General features: G+C 39.1%; 1 protein-coding gene and 1 long non-coding RNA gene across 3 annotated transcripts; one reads left to right on the plus strand and one right to left on the minus strand.

Moving 5' to 3' along the window:
- Window positions 1-8,849: 8,849 nt before the first annotated feature.
- LOC117826251 lies at window positions 8,850-15,670 on the minus strand. Its single transcript, XR_004634000.1, has 2 exons — window positions 15,033-15,670; window positions 8,850-9,043 (listed from the first exon to the last, which is right to left on the minus strand). It is a non-coding gene; the product is annotated as an uncharacterized LOC117826251 (long non-coding RNA).
- Window positions 15,671-20,872: 5,202 nt separating this feature from the next.
- Window positions 20,873-23,736, plus strand: LOC117827301 (ATP synthase subunit g, mitochondrial-like). Of its 2 annotated transcripts, XM_034703839.1 has the most exons (4): window positions 20,884-20,984; window positions 22,220-22,300; window positions 22,640-22,800; window positions 23,546-23,736. In XM_034703839.1, the coding sequence occupies exons 1-4, from the start codon at window positions 20,903-20,905 to the stop codon at window positions 23,642-23,644; spliced, it is 423 nt and encodes a 140-aa protein (XP_034559730.1). In that variant the 5' UTR covers window positions 20,884-20,902; the 3' UTR covers window positions 23,645-23,736. The 2 variants fall into 2 exon arrangements, with proteins under 2 accessions (XP_034559731.1, XP_034559730.1); XM_034703840.1 differs by lacking the exon at window positions 22,220-22,300 and having other exon boundaries at window positions 20,873-20,984.
- Window positions 23,737-23,745: the final 9 nt, after the last annotated feature.

A 23,745-nucleotide genomic window follows, 5' to 3' on the forward strand; every position in this document is an offset into this window, starting at 1 on the left:
CCTTAAGCTCTGTTTTGGTCTCCACCATAGACTGTATATATAAAATGGACAGCGTCGCTCCGCCTTTTCCCATTGTACGGTTTGAAGCCAAAATATCTCGTTCCAGAACGCAGACATCTTTTAAATTTTCTGCAGCCAGAGTCTCCGCAGTAGGGAATTTGTGTGTTTCCACGGTAGCGAGCTCCGCCCTACAGCGCAAAACAGTCAAACAATAACTACATATCACCACAGCATACGGATGAGAGATTTATTATTTATTTTTTTTAAGTTTGACTGCAGCCCCATTCAATTGAATGGGGGAGACAGAGTTTTGACCTATACTGCAGCCAGCCACTAGGGGGAGGAGTTTTTTTGGCATCCTCACTTTGAACCGAGCGAGATGACGTCTATTTTATATACAGTCTATGGTCTCCACCAACCCCTTTTTGAAAGTATTTGGCTCTTAAGCAACAATATACTTCAAAATAGCAATTAGCTAATACTAACTTGTTGAAAAGTGTGTTTTCAGACTGTTTATTGTAAACAACAACCTGTCAGTGTGGTGAAAGTAAACGTTAAAAGAAAAGTATGGGCTTAAAAAAACAATAAGCTGAGAAGCGCTAAAATGCTATAGTCAAGCTGAGGGGGAGAGCAAATCTTTATAAAATGCTTTGCATTGCTAAGAACAATTGTTCTTTCTGCTTTAAAGTTTCCATAAAAAGGTTTGTTTTGTGTCTGAAGTTGGGGTATTTTAAGTTGGGGAAGTGAAAGACAAAAAGGGGGAAATGATAAAAGATTAATGTTCTCAGTAGGACCAAATTAGTAGTGGATTAATAGATGAGGACAAGGGGATTTCCAAAGAATCAGTCTCAGAGCCAAATGCAGTGTGTGTGATAAATCCTGCATTGTTATTGTTAGGGATGTGACATCATTTGATACATTGGTCACAAAAGTTGTTTAAATAAGAGTAGTTAGCATGAGTCAAGCTTTCAGTACACCAAACAAAAACTGTCCATCACACTCTCCATGAGGAATAATGATTCTGCCTTTACAGCTTCCAAAGTAATGTCAAGCAGCTGAAACTTTTAATCTCAGGGGTTGAGGGATGCTGCCGTTTACTCTGGACTAGTCACATATTTTCTGTTTTATCAAGTACTATGTTTTGATAAATATTTGCTGAGGCAGAAACATGCACCTTTGTACTTTCTTGGACGAAACTGAAGAAACAAGTCCATGTTTCCTTGCAGTCACATTACTTTTCCCCTCCTCATGTTCACTCATATCCAGTATAGTTTTCTGTCAAGTGTAACTGAGCAATGAAGGCCGTCTGTTTCAAATCCTCTATAAAAGGACGAGGAGCTGCTTGCTTAAAGGTGTATAATTATTTGAATGCCATTCGCAGTAATGGGTGCCTTTTTGCCTAATTGTCGTTTTGGTATTCCTGCCGAGGCTCTGCTGTGGCACTTCTCTCTTTTTTCTTTTCCTCTTAAGTGCTACCAGCTTACTCCAGTGCTTTGTGACAGAGACACACCTAACTGCACTGTATGAAAAATCTCTTCTTTTCAATGTAACAACAGGTTCTGAATATTAAAAAGAAACTTAACCATAAAGCTTTGAGAATGGACTCAGAGTGACTGAAAAAAAGTTTCCAGACTGTAGATTTACTGTTTTTAATCATAAGGTGATGTAGCAAGAAGAAGAACTCACACGCTCCCTAAATGTATGAAATCAATGTCAAGTCAATGAAAACAAATAAATAAGCTCAGAAAATAAAAGTAGGACCCTACACAAGGAGTCACAATGCCTGTCTGGGAGGTGGCTGGATTATAAACAGGATAGAAGTACTGCAAAAATGTAATGCTATTTAATTCTTCCTTTTTAGACTATTTTAGCTTTGCAAATCATTCAGAAGTATAGGAAAAAAATATCACTTTCTTTGCTTCACATGTTGTATTTGTTCACCATAAAAGCTCAAGCAAACATAATTTTAACGGGATAAACAGACCCAAAAATGGTGTCCTCTGAAACAGGGCACAACAAAGATTTGGCTGCAGTGAGGGGAGTTTTCAAACTAAAAATATTCTTTAATGACTTGAAATTCAATAAAATAATTCTGGAGGTAACATCTAAGAATGAAAACTTTCCAGGATTTCCTTCCAGGAAAAATGGCAGAATCAGTTGTTGCCCTAAATTACCTAAAATGAGTTACAGTATGATTTCAGTTAGCTGACAAAGAATATGAAAAAATTATATGTTCAGTGGAGTTTAGGGTGGGTCAGCAAACATAACATGAAGGAAGGGGTTGCTTGCTAGTCCTCCTCCCCAAGTGGGAAGAAATCTACACTATCAAGAGAATGTGTGCGCTGTATACTGCAAGAATTCTTTACTGATTTTTTTGGGCACTAAATTGCATAGCTTTACTTCAGTATCCAACACATGTAACAAACAGTCTTACAGAGCTTTGATCAGTCACTCACAATCTCAGAAACACACCTGCATACACTTCCCAAATCAATGACAGCCTATAGATTCAGAACACGCCTCTGTTTATCCAGGTGCGTCAATGAAAAATGTCAATTCTCCCCTCAAGCATGTGTGGATGTGGATGTGTTAACATGTGAAAGTGTGTGTGGGTGTGTATTTCCAATAATTACATAGTGATGAGGGAGTTAATGTGCTATGCCACGACGCTGTGTGCTCAGATGGACACCTGCAGTTGATCTCTCTTTCTGTCCTCACCTGCATCCACTTCTCACCACAGTATGTTTCTTTTCCCAGTCATTTTGGTTGTTTATTTTTCTTGACATTCTCTCACTGCCCTTACCTCCTCCTCCTTTTCTTTCTTCCCTAACAGGACTTTGAAACTGTGCTTTAGCTGGAGGGATTCCTGGCAGAGTGATTTGTTTGTGATGTAATGTAAATCACATTGCCAGGGATTTCCAACCAGCTACAGCTGAAACCCACACCAGTCTGCAACACCTGACAGCTACTTGGCAGACATCCGTGTTAACAGAAGTAATCCCTTTTCTAAACATTCTGTTAAGAAATCCCTAGAACATCATCTAATTGTAATAATGTCCTTTATTTCTACATGGATAGTTGATTATTTTGGGAAATACACTTGGCTTTCTTGTTTACAATTTCCTGTAAAAGCTAGCAGCTAGTTAGCCTAGCTTTAGTAAAGCATTATGAAAAGGAAGGCCAGCTTGCTCTTTCCAAAAGTAAAGAAATCTTTCACTTACATACATTTTGTTAAGAACATGATTTGGAGGTTACAGGGGTTCTGATCTGGGCTAGCTGCAGTAACCTAGCTATCTCGGGGGAGTCCTAGCTTAATGATGACTCCAGTTTTTACAACTCACTTTTTATTAAAACAAAAAACAAAGACGCTGTTAACTTGTAAGCTTAAGGTGTAGCATAAGGTGGATACTCTTGGAAAGAGCCGGGCAAACTTTTCTCCTTGTTAGTTTCACTGAACTTTGAGGCTGCTGGTTGCTCATGCTAGCTTAAACGCGCGGACACAAGAGTGGTATTAATCCTCTCGTCTTACTCTCAAAAAGACAGCACTGGCACTTATTTTCCATAACAGTGGTAAAAATACTATTCATGTCTTCAGCATGTGTTTGTCCTGAGTTTGACTGAGGGTCAGGACTTAGCTCGCTCCGTGAACAGTTCAGTTAAAGCCTGTGTTCACAGTGGCTAAGTTCCGCTCCTCACAAACCTTTTCTGCTTTCAATAACACCTACCATCAAAAAATCTGTGTGAAGTAAACATTGTATTTTTTTGTCCTTGGGTTAAGTGCTGCTTTTTCCAGAATTAGATTTGATATTATTGTTGTGCTTGATGGTTTTTCTTTCTGCTACTCTCCACAATCCCAGTAAAGACATTATTTAGCTATAAACGCAGGGCTTCTGTATTACAGGCTGTGTTGGTTGTGCAACTTAAATACAACAGAACAGCTCAGTCCTTCCTAGAAAACCACTGATGTCAAAGTAACATTTGTGTTAATAGCACCATAGGTCCAACGACTCTCAGGGCTGCATTTTCTGTTTTTCTTTGACCTTGCCTTTTTTCAAGTCAAGGACCCTGAAACAAGAGAGATGGGTAAGAGAGGAGGGCAGGAGGCAGGAAGGGGACAGCTTACTCATACAGGAAGGAAATACAGGAAATGTCCCATCAGGGAGAACAAGTAGCAATGTAATTGTGATTCCTGAGCTCATTTACTGTCTGGGTGGTCACGAAAGCCAAGCACTGATTGTGTGTGTGCGTGTTTCTTTGTGAGTGAGTAAACATGCAGATACCCATGTATGGTTTTGAAAAAAGGGACTACTGTAAAATGGTAGTTGACCCTATCTGGCATAAGGAAGTCTTCGGTTTCTTACAGTCTTAACACTTTTAATACAGTTTGAGTATTTTAGTATTAGTATTTTTAGTACAACTCCATCTTAAGTTACATTTGTGTTTTATAAATTAAATGTCACGTTTCTTACCATATCTATCCAGTTATTCATTGAGTGTATGTAGTATTTGCATTTATACACTTCATATATTTTGAGTCTTAATGTTCTTTTATTTGATCATGTGAATCTTTGTTTCATTTTATGTTTTACAAACTGATATAAAAATGAAGCCATTATGTAAGGGATCACGTAAACTGAATGGGTGGTTATGCTAATTCGAATCCTGACAGGGTGAGGCAAATGTCAGAGCTTTCAACATTACTACTACTACTTTTTATTGCTGATGTAACTTTATAATGATTGGTAACTTAGAGATTATCCCACCAGCTCATCAGAGAGGGTTTGGGCCTTGTAGCCACCAAGGCTGCATTCACATATGTGCCTGCTAACATCATTATTTCCCAACTCTCAAGACCTTGCCACAGTGTCAGCTGGCAGAGGAGAAATGTCATCATCCCACAGATCAATTTGACATGAGTTGTGTGATCAGGTTGCCCCTGGAGTCACTCTGCCATTTAAAACTGATTTATGTTATGGGGTTTTGACCAATTCGACCCAAGCATTTAATACAGCTGGGTAATAAAACAGTTTGAATATCAAAGCATATGGGAGAATCTTGTGTTCCATGCATTTAATAATTCTAGCAAACTGTCTCATTTAGAGTAAAGGTAATACGAGTGCAATTCCAATGATGGAAAACTTTAACACCGATTTATCAAAAAATATATAACATGGCAATAGTGTTAAGTAGTTTTGGAGATGTTATGTGTTTAATCAGCATTGGTATAGGTGCAGCTATTACATTTTGATCTGCCATCTCAATGAATGTAAGTGAATTGAATTTCATATACGGTGCTTGTAACTTTATTTTTTCAACAAGTCTTCCCATAAAAATAGTTATTTCCTTATTTAACTCACTTAACAGCAGAGTATATATTCAAACTGTTACATTATTTTTTAGTTTAATTTGCATTCCTATTTTATCTTGATTTCTGTGAATGTTTGCAGATGTTGCAAAATTACCTAAGATTACTACAAAAACTCACCTCCATGTCCATTACTTTGTGAACTGGCCCTTTAAATCGATCTTAAAGACACTTATAAGATTTATGTTTTTCCTGTACTGTAAAGTGGAGCTGAATAATAAAAGATGAGTAGAAAAAAATATATGTTTTCACACAAATGAGAACTATTTGTCCTTGCTGTCGACTTCCTGTGGCAGTACACCTGTTCTCTGCTTCCCCTAGTGGTGGGAGTGAGGTGGTGCAGGCGCCTGGGCTCAACCTCCTGTGCCTACTGAGCTGATAACAGTTTGATACTAAACAAGCACTGGCTCAGTTCAGCAGGAACCGGAGTTAGGCCCTCTAGAAACAGCGACACATTGCATCAGATGGTGCATTCAACATTCAAGTGGGCGTACATTTGATTTTTATGATTTGTGCGCTCTGTGTTTTGTCATAATGCCGTAAATAGATGCCTGCGCTTTTAACTGTACAAGCAGCCTATAGCTGTGTTCCAAAGGAGGCTCATTATTTTTTCTTTGCCGCTCTTAAGGGCCTCTAGACTTCCTCTACAAAGCTCCATCAAGGCCATTTCTTCACGAGTGTAATCATCTTCCAGTCAGAGCGGAGGAAGAACAGAAGTCACATAAATGCACCCACACATCCTCTCTGAATGTAAACCCCTGGCTGTAAAGCTCCTGATGGAGGAAATCTGCTTCTGTTGGTTTGGTTTAACTAAAAGATCACAGGAGCAGAGTTTTTCCAGTAAAACTCTCCACATCAGACTACACAAAGATTCCAGGAAGACTCCGCTCAAGTCATGTGGTGTATTCAAATCATTGTTTGTGTTCAATGTGTTTTTGTTTCTTTGGAACTTTATACATACAGTATATCTACAGCGGGAGCTGGCCCTCTTTCATTAACCTCCTCCACGTTGGATCCTGCGTAATATTGGTGTCCCAGTGTGGGATTTTACAATGCAGTATGTCATAACTGAAGCGTGAGAGGCACATTGTTTACACACACAGCAGGAGCTCCACATACACACTGCTGTTCCGCCCTGCCAGCTCAGCGGTTAAACATCCCCACAGTCTCCTTATTCTGCATGTTACTATCTCTGACGGCAGATCAGAGGAGGCACAACCTCGCCCCACAATTCGGCCTCTGTGCGTAACACTTTGCAGAGTAGGTGTAACAGGGGTGTAAATATCCTGCCTTGAACCTGCAATACAGTTTATAAGAATCAGCAGTCTATCTGCCTTGTTGCACTACAATGTTTCTGCAGAAAGCCAGAAAATACAAAACCAAACTGTCTCAAGAAAGTATTTTGCAGTAACTGCAGACACACTTCAAAAAGGAGTAAAATGCAATCTGCAAGCTCACCGTCAGATGTTATGCAGTGTTCATTTGAACAGCAAGTCAGAGTATGCAATAGTCTATTTATTTTAAATGGCGAAATTACAGAAACTTTAAGATTTGATAAGCACATTTCTGCAGCATAACTTTTTTAGTCCTCTGTCCCAAACTTGTAATCCAAAGACATCTAGGCATATGGCCTTGCTTTCACAGTAAAATGATACAATTAAGTGATATGTCAGTGCTAAAACTAATATCATTCTCAGATGCAAATTTTCTGCAGGAAAACAGCATGTTACAATTCGGTGACTACTTCTGTTACACGTGGAGTGCCTGGTGTTGTGCATTATGGCTACTTCAAGTCAAGTTTAGGACCAGTATCATTTTCAACAACAGCTTTTGATCCGTCGACACATTGTGCAGGCATACTGATTATCAATCTGCAATGCATCTTAGCTTTTAGCCTGTGTGCGTACACAACTGTCCACTTGCTAATCAGCCCTTCAAGCATTGACCTCTCTAAGTCAACCACAGCTTTTCTCAGTATCAGTACATCGTTTAAGGCACTGTTGGGATTCCCCCAAAGGGAACTGGTGATGGGAAGTCAGCGTGGGCCTGTGAAATGATAACTTCAATACACATTCACTGAGTAACTATTGCTAGGGAACACTACGTCAAAGCAAATGTGGGAACTACTGAGTCACCGATACATTTTTAAACATTTTTCTGTGTCATGGGAACAAGTGGAGACTGAAGTACACATAAGGAGCTGGAATTTCACCATCACAAAGAGGTCTGGGTTTCTTTAACATTGGTTTTGCACTTGAGTTAGCTGAGGATATCTAATGATTGTGATAGGTCTTTAATAGTTTTAGATGACAAAATTCACCTAAATTGCACACCTTGTATTAATACAGGTATCTTGGGAAAGTACAAATTATTAAATTGTGTTTAACTGATTCTTATATGTCAAGCCCATTCCTGTGTCTTCTTTTAAAACAAGAAAATCTGTGACAATATTATATGTATACAATAACATATTAGGCCACCTTGCACCCCTTTCACAAAACAGTGTTCAGTTTGATTCTGAGCTTTGCTATGATGTTCAGGTAAAGAAGGTTGCACCTCACACATAATAAGTCAACATCAACAAAAAAGATTTAATCAGACAGGAAACTACAACATAGCTTGGGACACATTGCATTGAAAAACGCTTTCTCTTGTGATTATTGATTCTTAATTTTTCTGGGTGTTCCGCAAAGCTGGAGTTATTTTAATATTTTAGTGGGTAAGCATAAGAGGTGTGTTTGTAGCAGGGTTTGCTTGGTCTGTTGTGGTGTGGTCCTATGTGATAAAAGAGAAGTTAATAGATTTAATTTGTCCATGATGTGGAAAATTGTCTTCAGCTTCACAAGAAAAATCAAACAATGACCTGAACTACAAAGAAGACAACAGCAAAAACAAGAAATTATGAGAGTGCTTGGAGTCCTTTCCATCATCAGTTACGGTCACAGTCGACATCATTCATAAACAAAAGAGAACAATGTTTAAACGTTGTAATTGGACTTTAAAAAGTTGAATAAAATCAATTTCATGAACAGCTTGAAATAAAATGTAACAGAACATTGGCATCTTCATGGACAATTTAGTTCACAGATGGAAAAATACCCTTGTAGACCCCGACCTGTTAGGGCTAGTCACTTATGATGTCATGGGCTCTCTTTTCAGTGTTCAGTACATGACTGTCATCAGGAGGCATCTGTGGTTTCCCGATGATCTCACTGGCTGTATTGACCCCTCTTGTCAATTTCCCTTTACATTTGATATCCATCCCAGTTGATATCTTTTCATGGGGACCAGAATTTCTGGTCGGTCAGTGAATTCATTATTTAACTGTAATCTACATTTGATATGTAAGAGATAATGTATGGTTAGCAGGTAGTTAAGCGTTGGGGTCTTTTCTCACCTTGTCAGGACACTATTTCTCATAACTACCTGCTAACCATACATTATCCCGCTTATTACCAGGCTACTGACTTAAGATACAAACATGTTGGCAAAAAAACTTTATTAAAAGATCATTTTTATTGTTTTACAATCATTTATGTGTACAGTTTTTTAAAAAATAGTCCCAGTGTTTCCACAGCAGTCAACGTTCCATGGCAATGGATCTTGTCTGCCTGTTGCAATTTAACATGAACCTGTCCTCATTCAGCTCACCTTCTCTGAGCTCTGCGGTTGACACACCTTAAAAATAAACAAGACAATTGTCACGACTTTTAACACTGCAGCTATCATCACCACTCATGGTTTAGGTTTCTTTGTGGCTACTGGTAATTCAAAGTTGCACTCACAGGTTCCGCTGCTGTTGTTAATATTGTTGGACAGGATCCACAATGAAAATGTCTGTAGCCTGCCAATTTAGCATGCCAACCAAAACTAGCCACACTGTTTTGATGCAAACGAAAACTAGCGGTTTTACCTCACTTCATGGCCTATGGTGTCAACAAGCAGACGCAAAATATGCCGGAACTCTTTACTGTGGATTAATTTGACATGTCGTGTGATCAGTTTTCCTCTGGTGTTGCTCATGATAGTGAAAGTTAATTACCGTTGTCAAGAGGTTTTGACCAATCAGAATCAAGCATTTTACACAACCGGAAGATCAGTAACAAAGTCGGGTAATAAGTGTTAGATAAACACACACCATTTCCACTCTAGTACATTATTGACTCTTAGAACTGGCGATTACTGCATTCAAACCTAATACAAAATCAGCAAGATCACATAATTTATCATTTTTTTCCGCAATAGTATGGTCTGTTAATTTATTAACAAATGACTGCCTCGTTCTACAGTTACTGATGTAGTTGCAGTAACTGAGATAAGCCCAAACATCCCATTATTGCTAATATGCTGCCGGTAAATGGTGACTCGGTGGAGATGAAGAGTTGGGTTCATAAGTAATGACACAGGCGATTTTGTTCCATTAGGATTCTTGTTGACTTATTATTTACAGACTCCTGTAGCAGCAGTTGGACAGAGAAAAGAAGTCTTGAGTGAGAAATGTACTGCTTCCTAATGAGACACTGCTGCTGTGTGATGTTAATTAAAAACACACTTAGAACGATAACAGGGTGTTTCATGGAGGGTTTTTTTGTTGCACTTTTCTCTGAATATGAAGATTAAATACAAATCAGTACTCTCTTTAGTTTCACATATGTTTTGAAAAACTACAAATTAAGTATTCAGCAGTTGGTGGTTAAACTGAGAGAATGCTTTAGTTTTCAATAAGTGGCAACTTCATCGCCTGCTGCTTGCATGCATCACTGATTTGCGTCACTAATCAGACAATTAGGCACTGCGTCAAGGGTACAATTGAAAAAACAGAATCTTTGTTCCAAACTAAGAAGGACCTGCACCTTGATTATTATTTGTAACATTACTAATCAGTATGTAAGAGCTTTTCCGGAGAGCACAGCATGTAGTGTGAGAAACCACACCTTCTGTAGAAGATCCAGTATTGTATGTTTGCCTGTTCAGAATTTGATTTTCCTCATTAATCATCCTGTTTATCTGAATTAATTAGGGGAATTAACATGTGCATAAATGAGTATCTGTAAGTTAGACTTTGAGTGTAAAAAATAATAAAAGCATCATTAAAGGAATATATTTGGGATTTGTTGTCATGATTCTTATTGTATCTCTTTCTTTTGCAGGTGAGACATAAGTATTTTTAGCACCTCCTCGTCTGTCCTCTTCTCTGTCTGGATTCTGCAGCAGTGAGTCATGTGCCTGTTTTTGTTTGTCCCCTGGCCTGATGTATCAGTACAAAAACAACTCCACATTAATGCGCACAAACACACACCTGCATCCCCACACACTTTGTTCTTTTACAACCCTGTTTTTTTCACTGTTACATACAGTGTGCGGACTCCCACAAGCTCAGACTGGAGCGTCATTCTATCTTCGTACTGTGGGCAACATTTTCACTGTGATACTGTGAAATAGGGACATTAATGCAGCACCAGTCTGAGGTTTACTTGCTGATGAGAGAGTAAAAACACAGCTGTAATGTTACACTGACGGAGAAGCCCGTTTGCGTGACTACAGATCATCTTCCATATCTGAGAGAAACCACAGCAGCAGCTGTGTGTGTATGTCTGGATGTGTGTGAGTGCAATCTGTATTCAATATGAACATTAATCTTCTTTAAGTGTGTGTCAAGCTTGTTTGCGACGGCCTCAAAGCCAAACCCAGCACGAGGTCTCAAATTTGGGTAATTAGAGTAGACGCACTCATATTTCCATGCACAACACTTGGTTTGGTTCGATTTGAAACCATTTCTGCTCTGTAATTAAACTGGACCAACAAACATAAAACATGGTCCAACGTTTTTTTTTAGGTAGACAAATCTGGATCGGAACAAGCCTGATTAAAGCTCTGCTATTTCAAAACTTTATTGTGTTTAATTGTTTTATAATTTGTTTTTTATTCAGCCCGTGTCCTCCTCTTGATTTTTGTTTACTTTGTGTACTTATTAAATGTTGAGTTTGTGTTTAAACTGAGTCTGGTGAAGCTTTTGTCAAGGTTTGTGTATCTCAAAGGTTCACATAGGGACAGCTATTGCAGTTTACTTCAGGCTATAGATAATGCAGTGTGTATTTCAAAAGTTGTACACAGCCCATTCAGAATAAATCAGATTCAGAGTTAAGATTTGGACATTTTTCCAATTCTGAAATCTTTTTATGAATGTTCCTCAGTCAGCTCAGATGAGACATGAGATAAACAAAACACTGTCTGAGGCAATTTCAGACTCTTTAATTGGTTCCAGTGTGCACTTCACAAAACTCAGAGAAAGATCATGGCTGTCTGACCTGAGTGAGTCTGTAGAACTTTCTCCTTCAGCTGGGCTCAGTGGCCTCGACCTTGGAGTGCGTTTCATTTTTAATTGGTAAAGCTCATATTTCAGGATTAAAATAATTCATTCAGTCAAAAAGAGATTCTTGCAAAACAGAAAACTATTGCTGTAGGCTTTGATTCCATTACTCTCTGCAAGCCAACTTTAGTTTAGTGGAGCATTGTGATGTGTGATAAGTACATGTTTTACCTCAAGGTACTTTGTCTCAGGTTACAGGTGGATGCTGGGTACAGGTGGGGCTTATGAGTTATTATCGGCAGTAGTAGACAGGGGCTGTGCAATAGTATAAATAATGTTATGAAATTATTTCTAAGCACACTACGTTTCACAATGAGAAAAACCATCTCTGTTTTTCTTAAAGAGAAACCGGTACCTCAAAATCCCGACAAACTCTCTCTCAATTGTATGTGCTACATAACAATCCTTAATGCATTTCAGATGCAATATCTTATATCCATGAAGCATGCCAAATCAGCTCAGCGGATCCTAAAGAAACACTGAAATTTCCAGCAGATCTGAACAACAGAAAAGTCCGGGTGTGTCTGCGCAAAGTCTACAAACTATAAAAATATCATCTATGTTGCCCAAAGACACAAGTGCACATCAGCACAAATCCAAACCATAATAATCCTGGATTAAACTGAACAGTCAGGGCATGTTTGCCTTCGTAAGTACCCCAAATTAGAGCTTTTGTCAGGATTTTGAGGCTCCAGTATCTCGGTAAGTCAGAAAAACAGAGCAGACTTTTTCCTCAAGCAAATGCAACACACTGCCATGCAAGACAAAGAGAAGCTAGTGCATCTAGTGCTGCTAAAGTGTCCTTTACAGTGACCTTGTGTGATAGAAAAAGGGAATACAGTATAAATGTGGTATGTGATAAAACAATTTCCACCTTAACCAGAGTTTGGAAAAATTGCATCAGTATAAATGCATCAGAGCTTTCTGCATGGTGTTGCTGTTACCACAGAACCTGCAACCACCCTGTTTCATCATCTGAATCAAAAGCATGACAACATCATTGCATGGGCCTAAGAAAATTAGCTAAGCTCCTCAAAGTAAGTATTTCACCCTTAGCTGTAATACTCCTACTGCACATAGGTTGTTGACAGCAGCAAAACACATAAATAAGCAGGCAGACAGACGCCATGACATCATCCATGAGCAGATCAGTGGGAGAGCCATAAAACCAGAAACAGAAACAGACGGCGTGATCAGCAGCCTCGTAACTCACTGCTATTACCAAGCACACAAACACTTAGCTGAATGCACGCTAGCTCAAACAGGAAACACTGGCTTTAGATTGGAGGAGTGAGGTGAAGCAGAGATCACCAAACAAGTAAGCTACCTAGAGAGAGGTGCCATTCGTACGAATACAATGTTCAAAAGCAGGACAAAGAAACGTGGATCTGATGACTCAAATGTTTGTTTGATGCTTCAAATGTCAGATGGTCATGATTAGAAAGGGTGAGAGATTGGCTGACATTTTTCTTTGGCAGTGATTAGAGAAGTGGAAGAAAAGTTGCAGAATGTTCCTGAAACTTTGAGTTTTATGTACTTAGTTACTCTTGGTTTCATCTTGGTATATGGGCATTTCTTGAACTGAAAACAGGTATAGAGTTACTCTGTAAGGGCCTGTGTCCGATAGCTGCGTTTTGTGACAGCAGCACCTATTTTCTACACAAAACCATTGCAGTCCAGTATTTTAAGTACTCAGCATCCCATGCACAGAAACGCTGCACTCACAGCTGAAAATAGGTCAACTTTGAAACACATTTGTACTTGCCACCATCACTTCTCCCTCACCGACAAATTAAAATCAAGAAGGCGAGGAACTTCCTTCAACAACAAGGGAGTTGGTCCATAAGGTGAGGAAACTAACTATTTGTTTTTTCAAGGGTACAACTTCAAGGTCTCAAGCTATTGCTAATGCAAGGGCACAATTAATTTGGATTGTTTTTATGTTCTCTTTGTAAAATTTCATTAAATAAAAAACAATATCAAGCATAACTAGTGTTTCAAAACAGACTCGATTGTCACTACCAAAGGAAGTGGATGTGCTGTGGCACAACTTTCGTGACTGAGCAGCAGTAAGCACCTGGAGAAGTGCTCTGTAACTCTAAACCTGAGATTGTGGGTAGTGCATATGCAAAAATAAAAAAACGCTTTTAGTGGAGACGAGTCCTAAATAATTACCTGCCATGGCAAGAATTAACTTCAAGACATACTATCAAAGTGTCAGTACAGGTAACTCAAAGAGAACAAAAGCTGATAAAATATTTCAGATTACATCTATAGGTGTGACAGGTTAATGTGTATGACTAAAGAAAAGTAGCTGATCATCAAAAACTTAATGACTATAGAGGAAGTTTTTTATATTTCCAACTTTACAAAGGAAAATGTATGAAGCTTGTAACATTTTGGTTAACCTTTCTCATCTGATTGCCTGATAAAATATTCCTTATCTTCAAAAGGTGTTTCAAAAGGGTAAACTGTCTTATACTCATGTCAAAAGGAATAGACTGCTGCAGGGAGCAGAGTGTGTATTGTGTAATTTGTGTGCTGCTTCAATCCAGTTAACTTTAAAAGGTACAACACATTTGAGCCATATTAGCAAGGAAGTATTAACTAGTTTTGGATTTGATCACAACATGACCATAGGCTGTACATTAGAACGGATACCATAAGTGGTAACTGACTGACGCCAACAGATTTAGAGCTCCCCCTACTGGCAGGCTGTAGTCTAGGTCATTCAGCCTGTCTCTGATTAAGATGGAACTTTGGTCAAATACACATAAAATAAATATATTTTCTTAAACTTCTTTTCATTTCATTATGGTTAGCTCTTACCCTGCTGATTTATGTCTCAAGGGTTCATTTTTCTGAGAAGTTTTAATTGGTAGTTTGATGTTAAAAACACTGAAACAAGAGTCATTGAACTTTCCATAGCCACAAGTGTCTGCTTCAAATCAACACAAGAATCTGTTATGTCCCAGATTGTACTGACCTGAGGAACCTTTGACATTTACAAGTAAGTTTAATGCCCGTCTTCAGTAGCGGAGTGGGGATTGACATCAGTCCTGCGACTCTACAAGCAAGGTCGCTTCTGCACATGCCTTGGCTTCAGCAGTGCAATATGTCAGTGCCATCTTGGAAATACAGCTTAGTGTAGTCAACCTTAAAATGCCAGCAAAATTAACTTCTATGATTGCACCAAACGATTGACATTAGTCATGTGGTTTCATCTCAAAAATTTCCCACATCAAAAGTGTTCCTGTCAATGTAAATTAAAAAGCGATTCAATTAGGGTGACTGTACCTTGAAGAAGCAAGCAGGACACGTGGTTGAGGAAAAAGCAGGTCCAGAACCAGGAAAGCACTTGGTAGAAGCCAATGATCCAACAGGGAGCAGGCAGATAAGTTGGGGCAAAGCAGAGCCATCAGGAAAGCGCTCCCAAGAAGCACATACAGTGAAAAAGGTGGCAACACAGTCCGAGTCTCTGAGCCATAGGTAACCACAGGTAAGTGGGCAAGAAAACCCACATGGTAGTGCTGTAGCAGGGAAATGAAAAAGAGCCAAGGAGAGAGGCAAGTAGAAACCAGGAGTGCTGAGGCAGAACTCATGGTAGGGGAGAGAAGGCTTCTTCTTCTTTTTTATAGCGGTTGGCAAACAGCTTGTTGGTGCAGTGCCAACACCTTCTGGACTTGAGTGTGGATCAGTTTGGCTTTCCGATACTACATTCTCCTAATAAGTCCAGTATGTTTGAAGAATCAAAACACTGCACCTACTCTTTAATCCCCCAAAATCCCTGTAGAAGTCCCCTTATATTTAATGCAATCCAATCTGTTTTCAGGTGAGTGCTTTAGAATCAGCCTTTCTTTTCTATACTTTGGGCAACTCCTCAGTAGGGGATAAACTCGAGATTGTGATCTGGTGAGTCTAGCATCTAGATGACAAAAGACAATCAGGCACTGAGTGAGGGAAGCAGGGGAGGTTTAAATACTGGCTTGATTGGAGATGGAAAGCAGGTGTGTGCACAGGTGAGCTGAGGTGGCTAATCAGTTGGGAGTGGCTAAAAGGCAGAGTGCAACATAGTGGAAAATTACTGGGAGAGAGCATGTGGGTAATGGTGCAAATTGTGACAAAGACTACAAACATGTGCACTGCATTTCAAGCTTAGTATAACCTAAGAGGGGAAAGTTGACTGAGGTCCTGTCATTAGCAAGATTGCTCAGCTGCTCAAAGCAAAGGGTAAAGAGGGGCCTTGATGGAGCTATTTGGGTAGTTTGCCTGCTGTGTCTTATGACATTTCCAAGTTGGCATGTATGCATTCAGGCTTTCGCTAAAGTAATTCACCAGCATGCACTGCTTTCACACTTAGTGTCCAGAAGGAAATGCCTAGTCATGGCCTGTGATGCTTGTTTTTTATATCTCAGGAACAACTGTGCTGGTATTAAAACACAATCATCCTATTATGTGTAGTCGAGATCACAGTGACATCAATCCTCTAAGTGTTGTCTGCCCTAGGTCTCCACACAGAGGGGGATGTAATATTCATACAACAATCTGCTCTCATCAGCTAACTCTGGAGCAATGATTTGACTCTGAGGACTTCCTCACTGCTGAGCTACAAGATAAATGAAACCACATACACCCTGTGGAGTGACTGGATTTCCACTTGCTTCTGGCTACAACAGACGGTTAAAACTAAGATCAGTTTGTTAATCAAGACCTACACTGTGAGGTTTTAACTCTGATGTGGTGTAACATAACGACCACATAACTGCTGCAAACACCCTTGGGCATCCACATGGATTAAGATGCCTGGATTTTGCCTCAAGTGGATCATAAACATTGCTCTGCTCTAACATTGACACAAAATCATAACAAAAATATGTTAATATATTGCCTAGATAGCCAGATAATGTTCATATCTAAATTGACAGCTTTACAGATTAGCATATAGTATTCTCATTATTCAGAGTTCAAATGGCAAGCTTATTAGCTGCTTTAGCGTCAGGACTAAATTAATAAAGGGTGATACTGACTCACCTTTGCTTAGTTTAGGTAGCTAACAGTTCCTGTGGGAATATTTGGCACTTAGTGCAATTTTCCCCACTAGCAACTAAAACTGTCTGGTGTTTGGTGTCTGGTAAGTCGAGTAAATTTGGATTTTATAGGTTTTCCATGTAAAACCAGTCCTTTGTGGTTGTAATCGACCTGAATTTAAAGTGTGCATGACTCAACCCAGCATTGGGATTTAATGGATATGGCTCATGCGCAGGTGGTCGTGTGACCATTAAGAGAGCACCAGGGAGCTATGGTGGCACTGTACATTTATGGGGGCTGCATCTTTTCCATGCAGAATTGAAATGCATGTTGTTAAATGTCAATCCCAGACACGATTATGCTTTACTTTACTTTACTACTGAACAGATTAAATGCATAGTAACAGTGAACAACAACAACCTTGAGCAATTGAAATCCAAATCATAGCCAACACAAAAAATATTAGCTGATTTATAAAATTCATAAGCTGTGATAAAATCCATATAATGACTTACATTAATTGTATGCTAAGATGAAAATGGCACCAAACAACGTCAGCTAACTAGCAGCTGCCTGCTAGCTGTAGCTGAAGTTAGCCTGATGCCCAAGTAACAAAACAGAAGTAGCTTTCTTTCAGCTCACAATGCTAAATTATGGTGTAATTGCAGTTCAATCAGACAGTCCCGTTCTTCAACATCCTCCTCTTTATTTTAACTTCCCTCCATGTTTGGCTTCACAATGTCTCTGCCATGTTAGCGATTTGCTTCCTGAAGGCTGGAGTTAGCAGCAAACATCCTCCTCTCCCTCTCCCTTGTTCATTATTGATTATGAAAGCAAATCGGTGTGTTTCACTGAATTACTTTAATACTTGTATGAACGGCTTTACTACAAACTGATGTTTGTGTCATTCAACACATTCAGTCTGACTTCAGCTATATAAACCAGCCTAATTAAATCACTCAACAAAAAGTCATCATGACATTGTGTCTCCAGAATGTCATCACACAATGCTTCAAAAATTAAAATTAGGATAGTAGTTGATTTGATATATATTAATTTAAACATTTTTAGTTAATAAAAAATTTGATCAAACATGGCAGGGATTTCGGAAGTGTTGAGGAGTGTATGTGCCAAACAAAGCTTACCTGACATATGGGACTGTGCTTTCTCTTTTTATTCAGCCTTGTTTGAACTCTTCTCATCTTAAGTTTCATAGCCGTATCCAATATGCAAATATACCCAAAAACAGTCTTCCCTGGCTGTATGCGCAAAGATTCCAACAGATAAAATCTGCAGGCGGGGGGGACAAAATCTAATCATGCCGTGCTTGAGATTGATTTAACTTGTGACCTGTGGGCTGATGGGTTATCTTAAAACCGCCTGGGTATGTGGATTGAAGATCTGAACAGGGCTAGAGATGAAACACAGAAATAAAATACTGATTAGGATCAAATGGATAGTTAGGATGAAGACTGCAATAAAATAATCTGTTCAGTATGTAATTCTGAGATGGTTACATGTAGGATTAAAACAAATGACTTTATAACCTCAGCCCTGGCAATCAGCTTGACACTTCCCCACACAACTACACAAAGAGCTGGATGAGGTCCTTATCTGTCTTTGTACCCTGAAGCCTAAAACAGATTACGGCTCTGTGGTGCTATTCTGTGTCTGTGCTGATTGCCAAGGCTGAGGTATTGATGTCATTTGTTTTATTCTCATCTGCATGTTCTCGCAGTTTAAGACCATGAAAGGAAGGATTTGCTCACTTGCTGCAGCCCTCTGTTTTTGCCTTCCTGTCTACATTTCTGTCCATCTCTGTCTGTATGACTCACACAGTCTGTCTGCCTCACTCTGTGGAACTAATTCATCATTATTAAATGAAGAGTGTGCTGGAGGGACGCAGAAAAATCTGAAGGGCACAGTTTTTGACTTTTACGCTTCACAGAAATGCTGTCTTATCTTTCTCTGACAGTAAAGAAATTAAGTTAATTCTCCCTAAGCTATTTTTAAGGAGGTTACTGATTAAATATGACAGCTAAATAAGTCCCAACATCCATCCTCTACATTTTGGGAGTAGCCTAATGATAACGTTCTTTCTTGTAAAGAGTCACACAGAAAGAGCAGCATCATTCTCTATAGAGTTTTGCTCTAAATGCAAAAAAGTTGTTCTTATATTATCAATTAAATTGTTGTGTTTTCTGTGCATCACTTCAACAAAGTGTATGCTGCCTGTACATGACACAAAGTGGGGTTGCCATTATGTAGCTTAAAAAGGCACCATGGTGTTTGAAAGCTAGAGCTAGGGTCAAAGACCTGAAAGAATAGCTAGCTACCAAATGAACAAAATAGTGTTTCAAAAATGATTAAAAAAAAAGTTACTACAAGTTATGGTTTTATATGTTAGACTACCTCTCAGCTGGACTCTGTGACCTCTCATAAAGGCAGCTAATCCTTTTGAGTAACTAAACTAGCTGTCTCTCCAAGTTTAAGTTTCCCTGCTAAATTTAGCTAAGCTAACGCCTGCTTGCATCATGCTAACCAAAAAATTACAATAGTACTGTAATTTTTCCTTAAAGTAAATGAATGATTCAAAAGTAGACCTTCTGCAGTGACTCTGAGAGCACACACTTTCTGAAAATATCAAACTTTTGTACTTTGCCTTTGCTTGAGCACTGAATGCTTTGAACAGCTGTCACACTCGTCCTGAATGAAATACAAGGTGGCATTTTCATGGCTACTTCAAATGGGAAATTCTTAATGCCTTTTGATGGCTCTTGCTTTTGATGATATCCCCCCTAATTCAGGCTGACATTTTTGGTATTTTTAAAAACCTTTGCATATAGAGTTGAACTCAAAACAAGGTGCTGTGGGTGATTGTGTGCAACTTGAGTTAGAAACAATTTGTCTTTATTGCTGAATGGAGATGGATGTCCTCATGAGACAGGTCTGTCTACTTAAAACACTACTTTCATGAAGGGGATTGTAATATACATTGGTTAACTGAACATGCTTTACATTGCGGTGCATACAGCAACAAGGTTAAAGAGACAAGGGAGTGTAATTTCAAAAATGGAACAAAAATAAAAAAAACTGATAATCCAATTTCCAAAAAAACTGACCCACTACTGAACAGCAGTGAGTGAGTAAAACAACACTCAGCACATGCATTTGCGGTAGTTAGTTTCAGAGGGACAAAGTTTCTTGTTCTATCCTTGGTACAGTAACCTATTGGAGAGCACCCTCTAGTGATTAATCCTTCGAAAATCAGATTACACTACACATTCACTCCTGCTGTTGGTCTTTTTTATGCTTTGAACTCCCCAGGAAACTGGAATGAGAGCACCTTCATAAGGTACCACAGATCTCTTTAAAAGTATTTTTTACAATCACAGCTCTGCAAACTTGTTGGCAGATTTTGAGATGTTCTAGTACTAAGTTAAGGGGGAAATATAAGATAACTATATGTTAAAAGTACAAAATCTTACAAATGTGATTCAAGCAGATGGCAACATTAGTCGGTGGTTTGCCTGATGAGATGAGTTCCAACCTGCATTCATGTACTGCATCAGCTTTTAGTTAAATGTGGGCTGCAGGGTGAGTCAGAGGAGAGTGATTAATGACTGAGTCATCCATGTCATAACCGCTAAGTATACAACTTTAATTCCTTCTCTCTGCCACTTTTACACAGTGCACATACACATGAATACAATGCCTTTTATAACCCATCTGAAGAACTTTAAAATCTAATTTGCACTGTAGTTTAAATAAAAAATGTTTTACCGGCCTCCCCTGTCATGATCCTCATGGCAGCCCTCCCCTCTCCCTCTTTGTGTGTGTGTGTGTTTTGTCATTTCCCTGTCTGTTACTCCTCCTCCTGTGTCTCTTCCCCTTGTTTGTTTCTTTTGGGTGAATGTGGGCGGGGTTTCCAATCAACAGGCAGCACCAGGTGAAGCCCATTCACTAATCAACCCTCTACTATAAAGCCTCTGGATTTCCTCCCACTCATTGCCAGATCGTTCTTCATTTTTCAGAGGTATTCTGAGTCCGTGGCTCCTCAAGCATTTATGTTTTGCTTGTCTTTGTGTGTTTAGCTGATGTCCTTGTGTGTTTCCATCTTGCTTCAGAGATTGCCGTGTATGCTTCCCGCTCTCGTGCTGATCGCTTCCCTGTCTGCTGCTGAACCTGCCTGCCTTTGCCTGAGCTCCAGTTACCCTCTGTGTGAGTACGCCGGAGAGAGGGACTGCTCCACTCTGTTCTCACGGCACCATTACCACAGGGTGAACTACAAATAAAAGACTTGTATTTTCACATCCATCTTTGAGTTCTGCTTTTGGGTCCAGTCCTGGTTACAATCTATAACATCCCCTGTACGTATAAAAAACAACTTGTTATGAAACAGCTGTACGCTAAGACAGGGGTTCCCAAACTTTTCAGCCTGCAACCCCCAAAATATAGATGCCAAAGACTCGCCCCCCCCACTGTTCCTCAAAGTGATTTCATATGGTTTCATTTAGCTGGTCTGCAGAAAATTTGCCTACCTATATGAGCATGTGGCTGTGTTTCCTGTGCCTTTATGAATTAACCTACTGCTACTGATGCTTTTGATGATTAACCGTTCACTAACTCTAAACTTGGGAGTCATCTGGCAAAAAGAAAGACAGAAAACTCATTACATTTTCTATTTTCAAGGTTTTATTTCAAGGTTAGCTACTATTTTTTTTATTTGATATTTTTTACTATAAATGAGTAAAATTTACTATTTTTTGATAACTTTTGTCATTCAACTTTTTTATTGCATTTTTTTGTTCACCACATGTTAACAAATTATAGATTATAGAACAAAAAATAAATAAATATTAAAAAAAATAAAGAAATATAAAGAAATAACAATAAATGTTACAAACAGAAAGGAAGATCAACATGAGAAAACAAGGTAAATAAACAAAAATAAATAAATATTTTTAGATAACTTAAAAAAAACATTCTGGATGACATCTCACGACCCCCCATTTGTGTCTCAAGACCCCCTTGGGGGTCCCGACCCACACTTTGTGAACCCCTGCGCTAAGACACAGGTCAACAAAAGGTTGCAATTGTATAACAGTCTGCATCATACTTTTGTCTTTTGAACAGAGTTTCTCTGATGCACTTTGATGAGCTCAATGTGTTTTAGCTGCAATTTGAATCTCTACAGTGAATTTGTTTGACTGTGCCCAACTTTGCTTCTTCGATGCTTTGCATAATAAAATATGAGACAGTTCAGTTTGTCTTTCACTTCTACAGGGACGCTGAAGATATTCACCCATTTTTTTTTCTTCTCGTGGCATTAAAGAAAGATGTATGCACCATAGATTGTATAACTAAGATGTGCACAGCTCCTTTTATCGGCTTTTATTTTGAAATTGTCGACCCGGAAAGCGTGTGACATCACTTTACCTTCTTCCTCCTTTCAGTTTTTTCTGGAGCCAGGACGCTCGGTATCATGGCTCAGGCCGTTCAGAAACTCGTTGCTAAAGTACCTACCTTAATAGGTGGTAAGTTTACTGGCTATTGTTTTTCAGTACTATCATACACTAAGGTAGAGGAGCGAACCGGACAGCACTGACTTGGTAGGCCGGGTTGAAGCAGCTTGTCAGCAGCTGCACAACTTCAGTGTGACCTCTAGTACAGTTAAAAAAAAAAAGCTCAGGTGTCGGTTTCAACCATAGACTGTTTCAACCTAATACAGGTGTTATATTCTAAATGGTGACAATAAGGTATTAATTATGAACGGTTCCTCCCAAGAAACGCATCCTGCTTATGAGTTTTTGACTAGGCAACTTCCTGGCTACAGCTGTGTGTTTGAAATAAAAGTTTGTTTATCTCCCTTACAGCCGCTGTCACATTCTCCAAACCCAGACTCGCGACCTTCTGGCACTATGCCCGCGTGGAGCTGGTCCCACCTTCACCTGCTGAGATCCCCAAAGCCATAGAGGCTGCATCGGGCCTGATCAAGAGCTTTCAGGCAGGACGTTTCAAACAAACCACAGTCAAGGTGAGTACCTACACCTCTGGAGAGACGTGGCTTTGATTCGTGTGTGTGTGTGTGTGTGTGTGTGTGTGTGTGTGTGTGTGTGTGTGTGTGTGTGTGTGTGTGTGTGTGTGTGTGTGTGGCCTCAGGTAAGTTTTGTTTCCTTGAATTTCCTCAAAAAAGTGGACCTGCTTGAAAACACACTAAGTTTATGTGTTTGCACAACTTTGCTTCGCTATGTATCATAAAGGTGCTTTGAATCATTCAAAGAAGAGCTATTGTTCAATTTTTTGAAAAATATACAACATTATTTGTATGTGATGTATATTACAGTAGGTAGTGACTGTATGTGAAAGTGACTGTAGTTGTGCAAGCTACTTTAAGTACATTTATAGTAGTTTATACCCAACTTTAAGACGTCTATAATTGTAGATTGTAGAAACATCCTGTGAGCATTTTGCAAAACACCTGGACAACAATAAGCTATCTCAGTTGATTTTATAATGAATGGAAAAACAATCTAACGTGTCAGGAGCAGAGTATTTGTGCAGAGACATTGGGTGATGTTAAATATTAACAATCCCACAGACTTTGCTCATGCTGAAGGTGCTGTACTGCACAATACTTACCTGGATGCATGGATATATAGAGTGTGTGTAGTCAGAGTAGGCAGTCTGTGACAGGCACAGGTTCTAATCCTAGAAGTTGTTATAAATATTATTATTATGGGTAAAATCAAATTTTTTTTTTGTCCTTGTTTGTTTTATAGGATGCCTTTAGGAACGGACTGGTGACTACTGAGATTCTGATGTGGTTCTACATCGGAGAGTGCATTGGCAAAGGCGGCATAATTGGATACGATGTCTGAATGTTGAGCTGTTCTTCTTCTGCACTTACAACTGTCACATTCTCAACAACCTGCACTAAAATAAATAGATGTCTTAAGTCTGATAAAACATATATAGTGTC

This window comes from Notolabrus celidotus, chromosome 15 (genome assembly GCF_009762535.1).
Source record: "Notolabrus celidotus isolate fNotCel1 chromosome 15, fNotCel1.pri, whole genome shotgun sequence".
In the NCBI taxonomy this organism is placed as follows: Eukaryota; Metazoa; Chordata; class Actinopteri; order Labriformes; family Labridae; genus Notolabrus; species Notolabrus celidotus.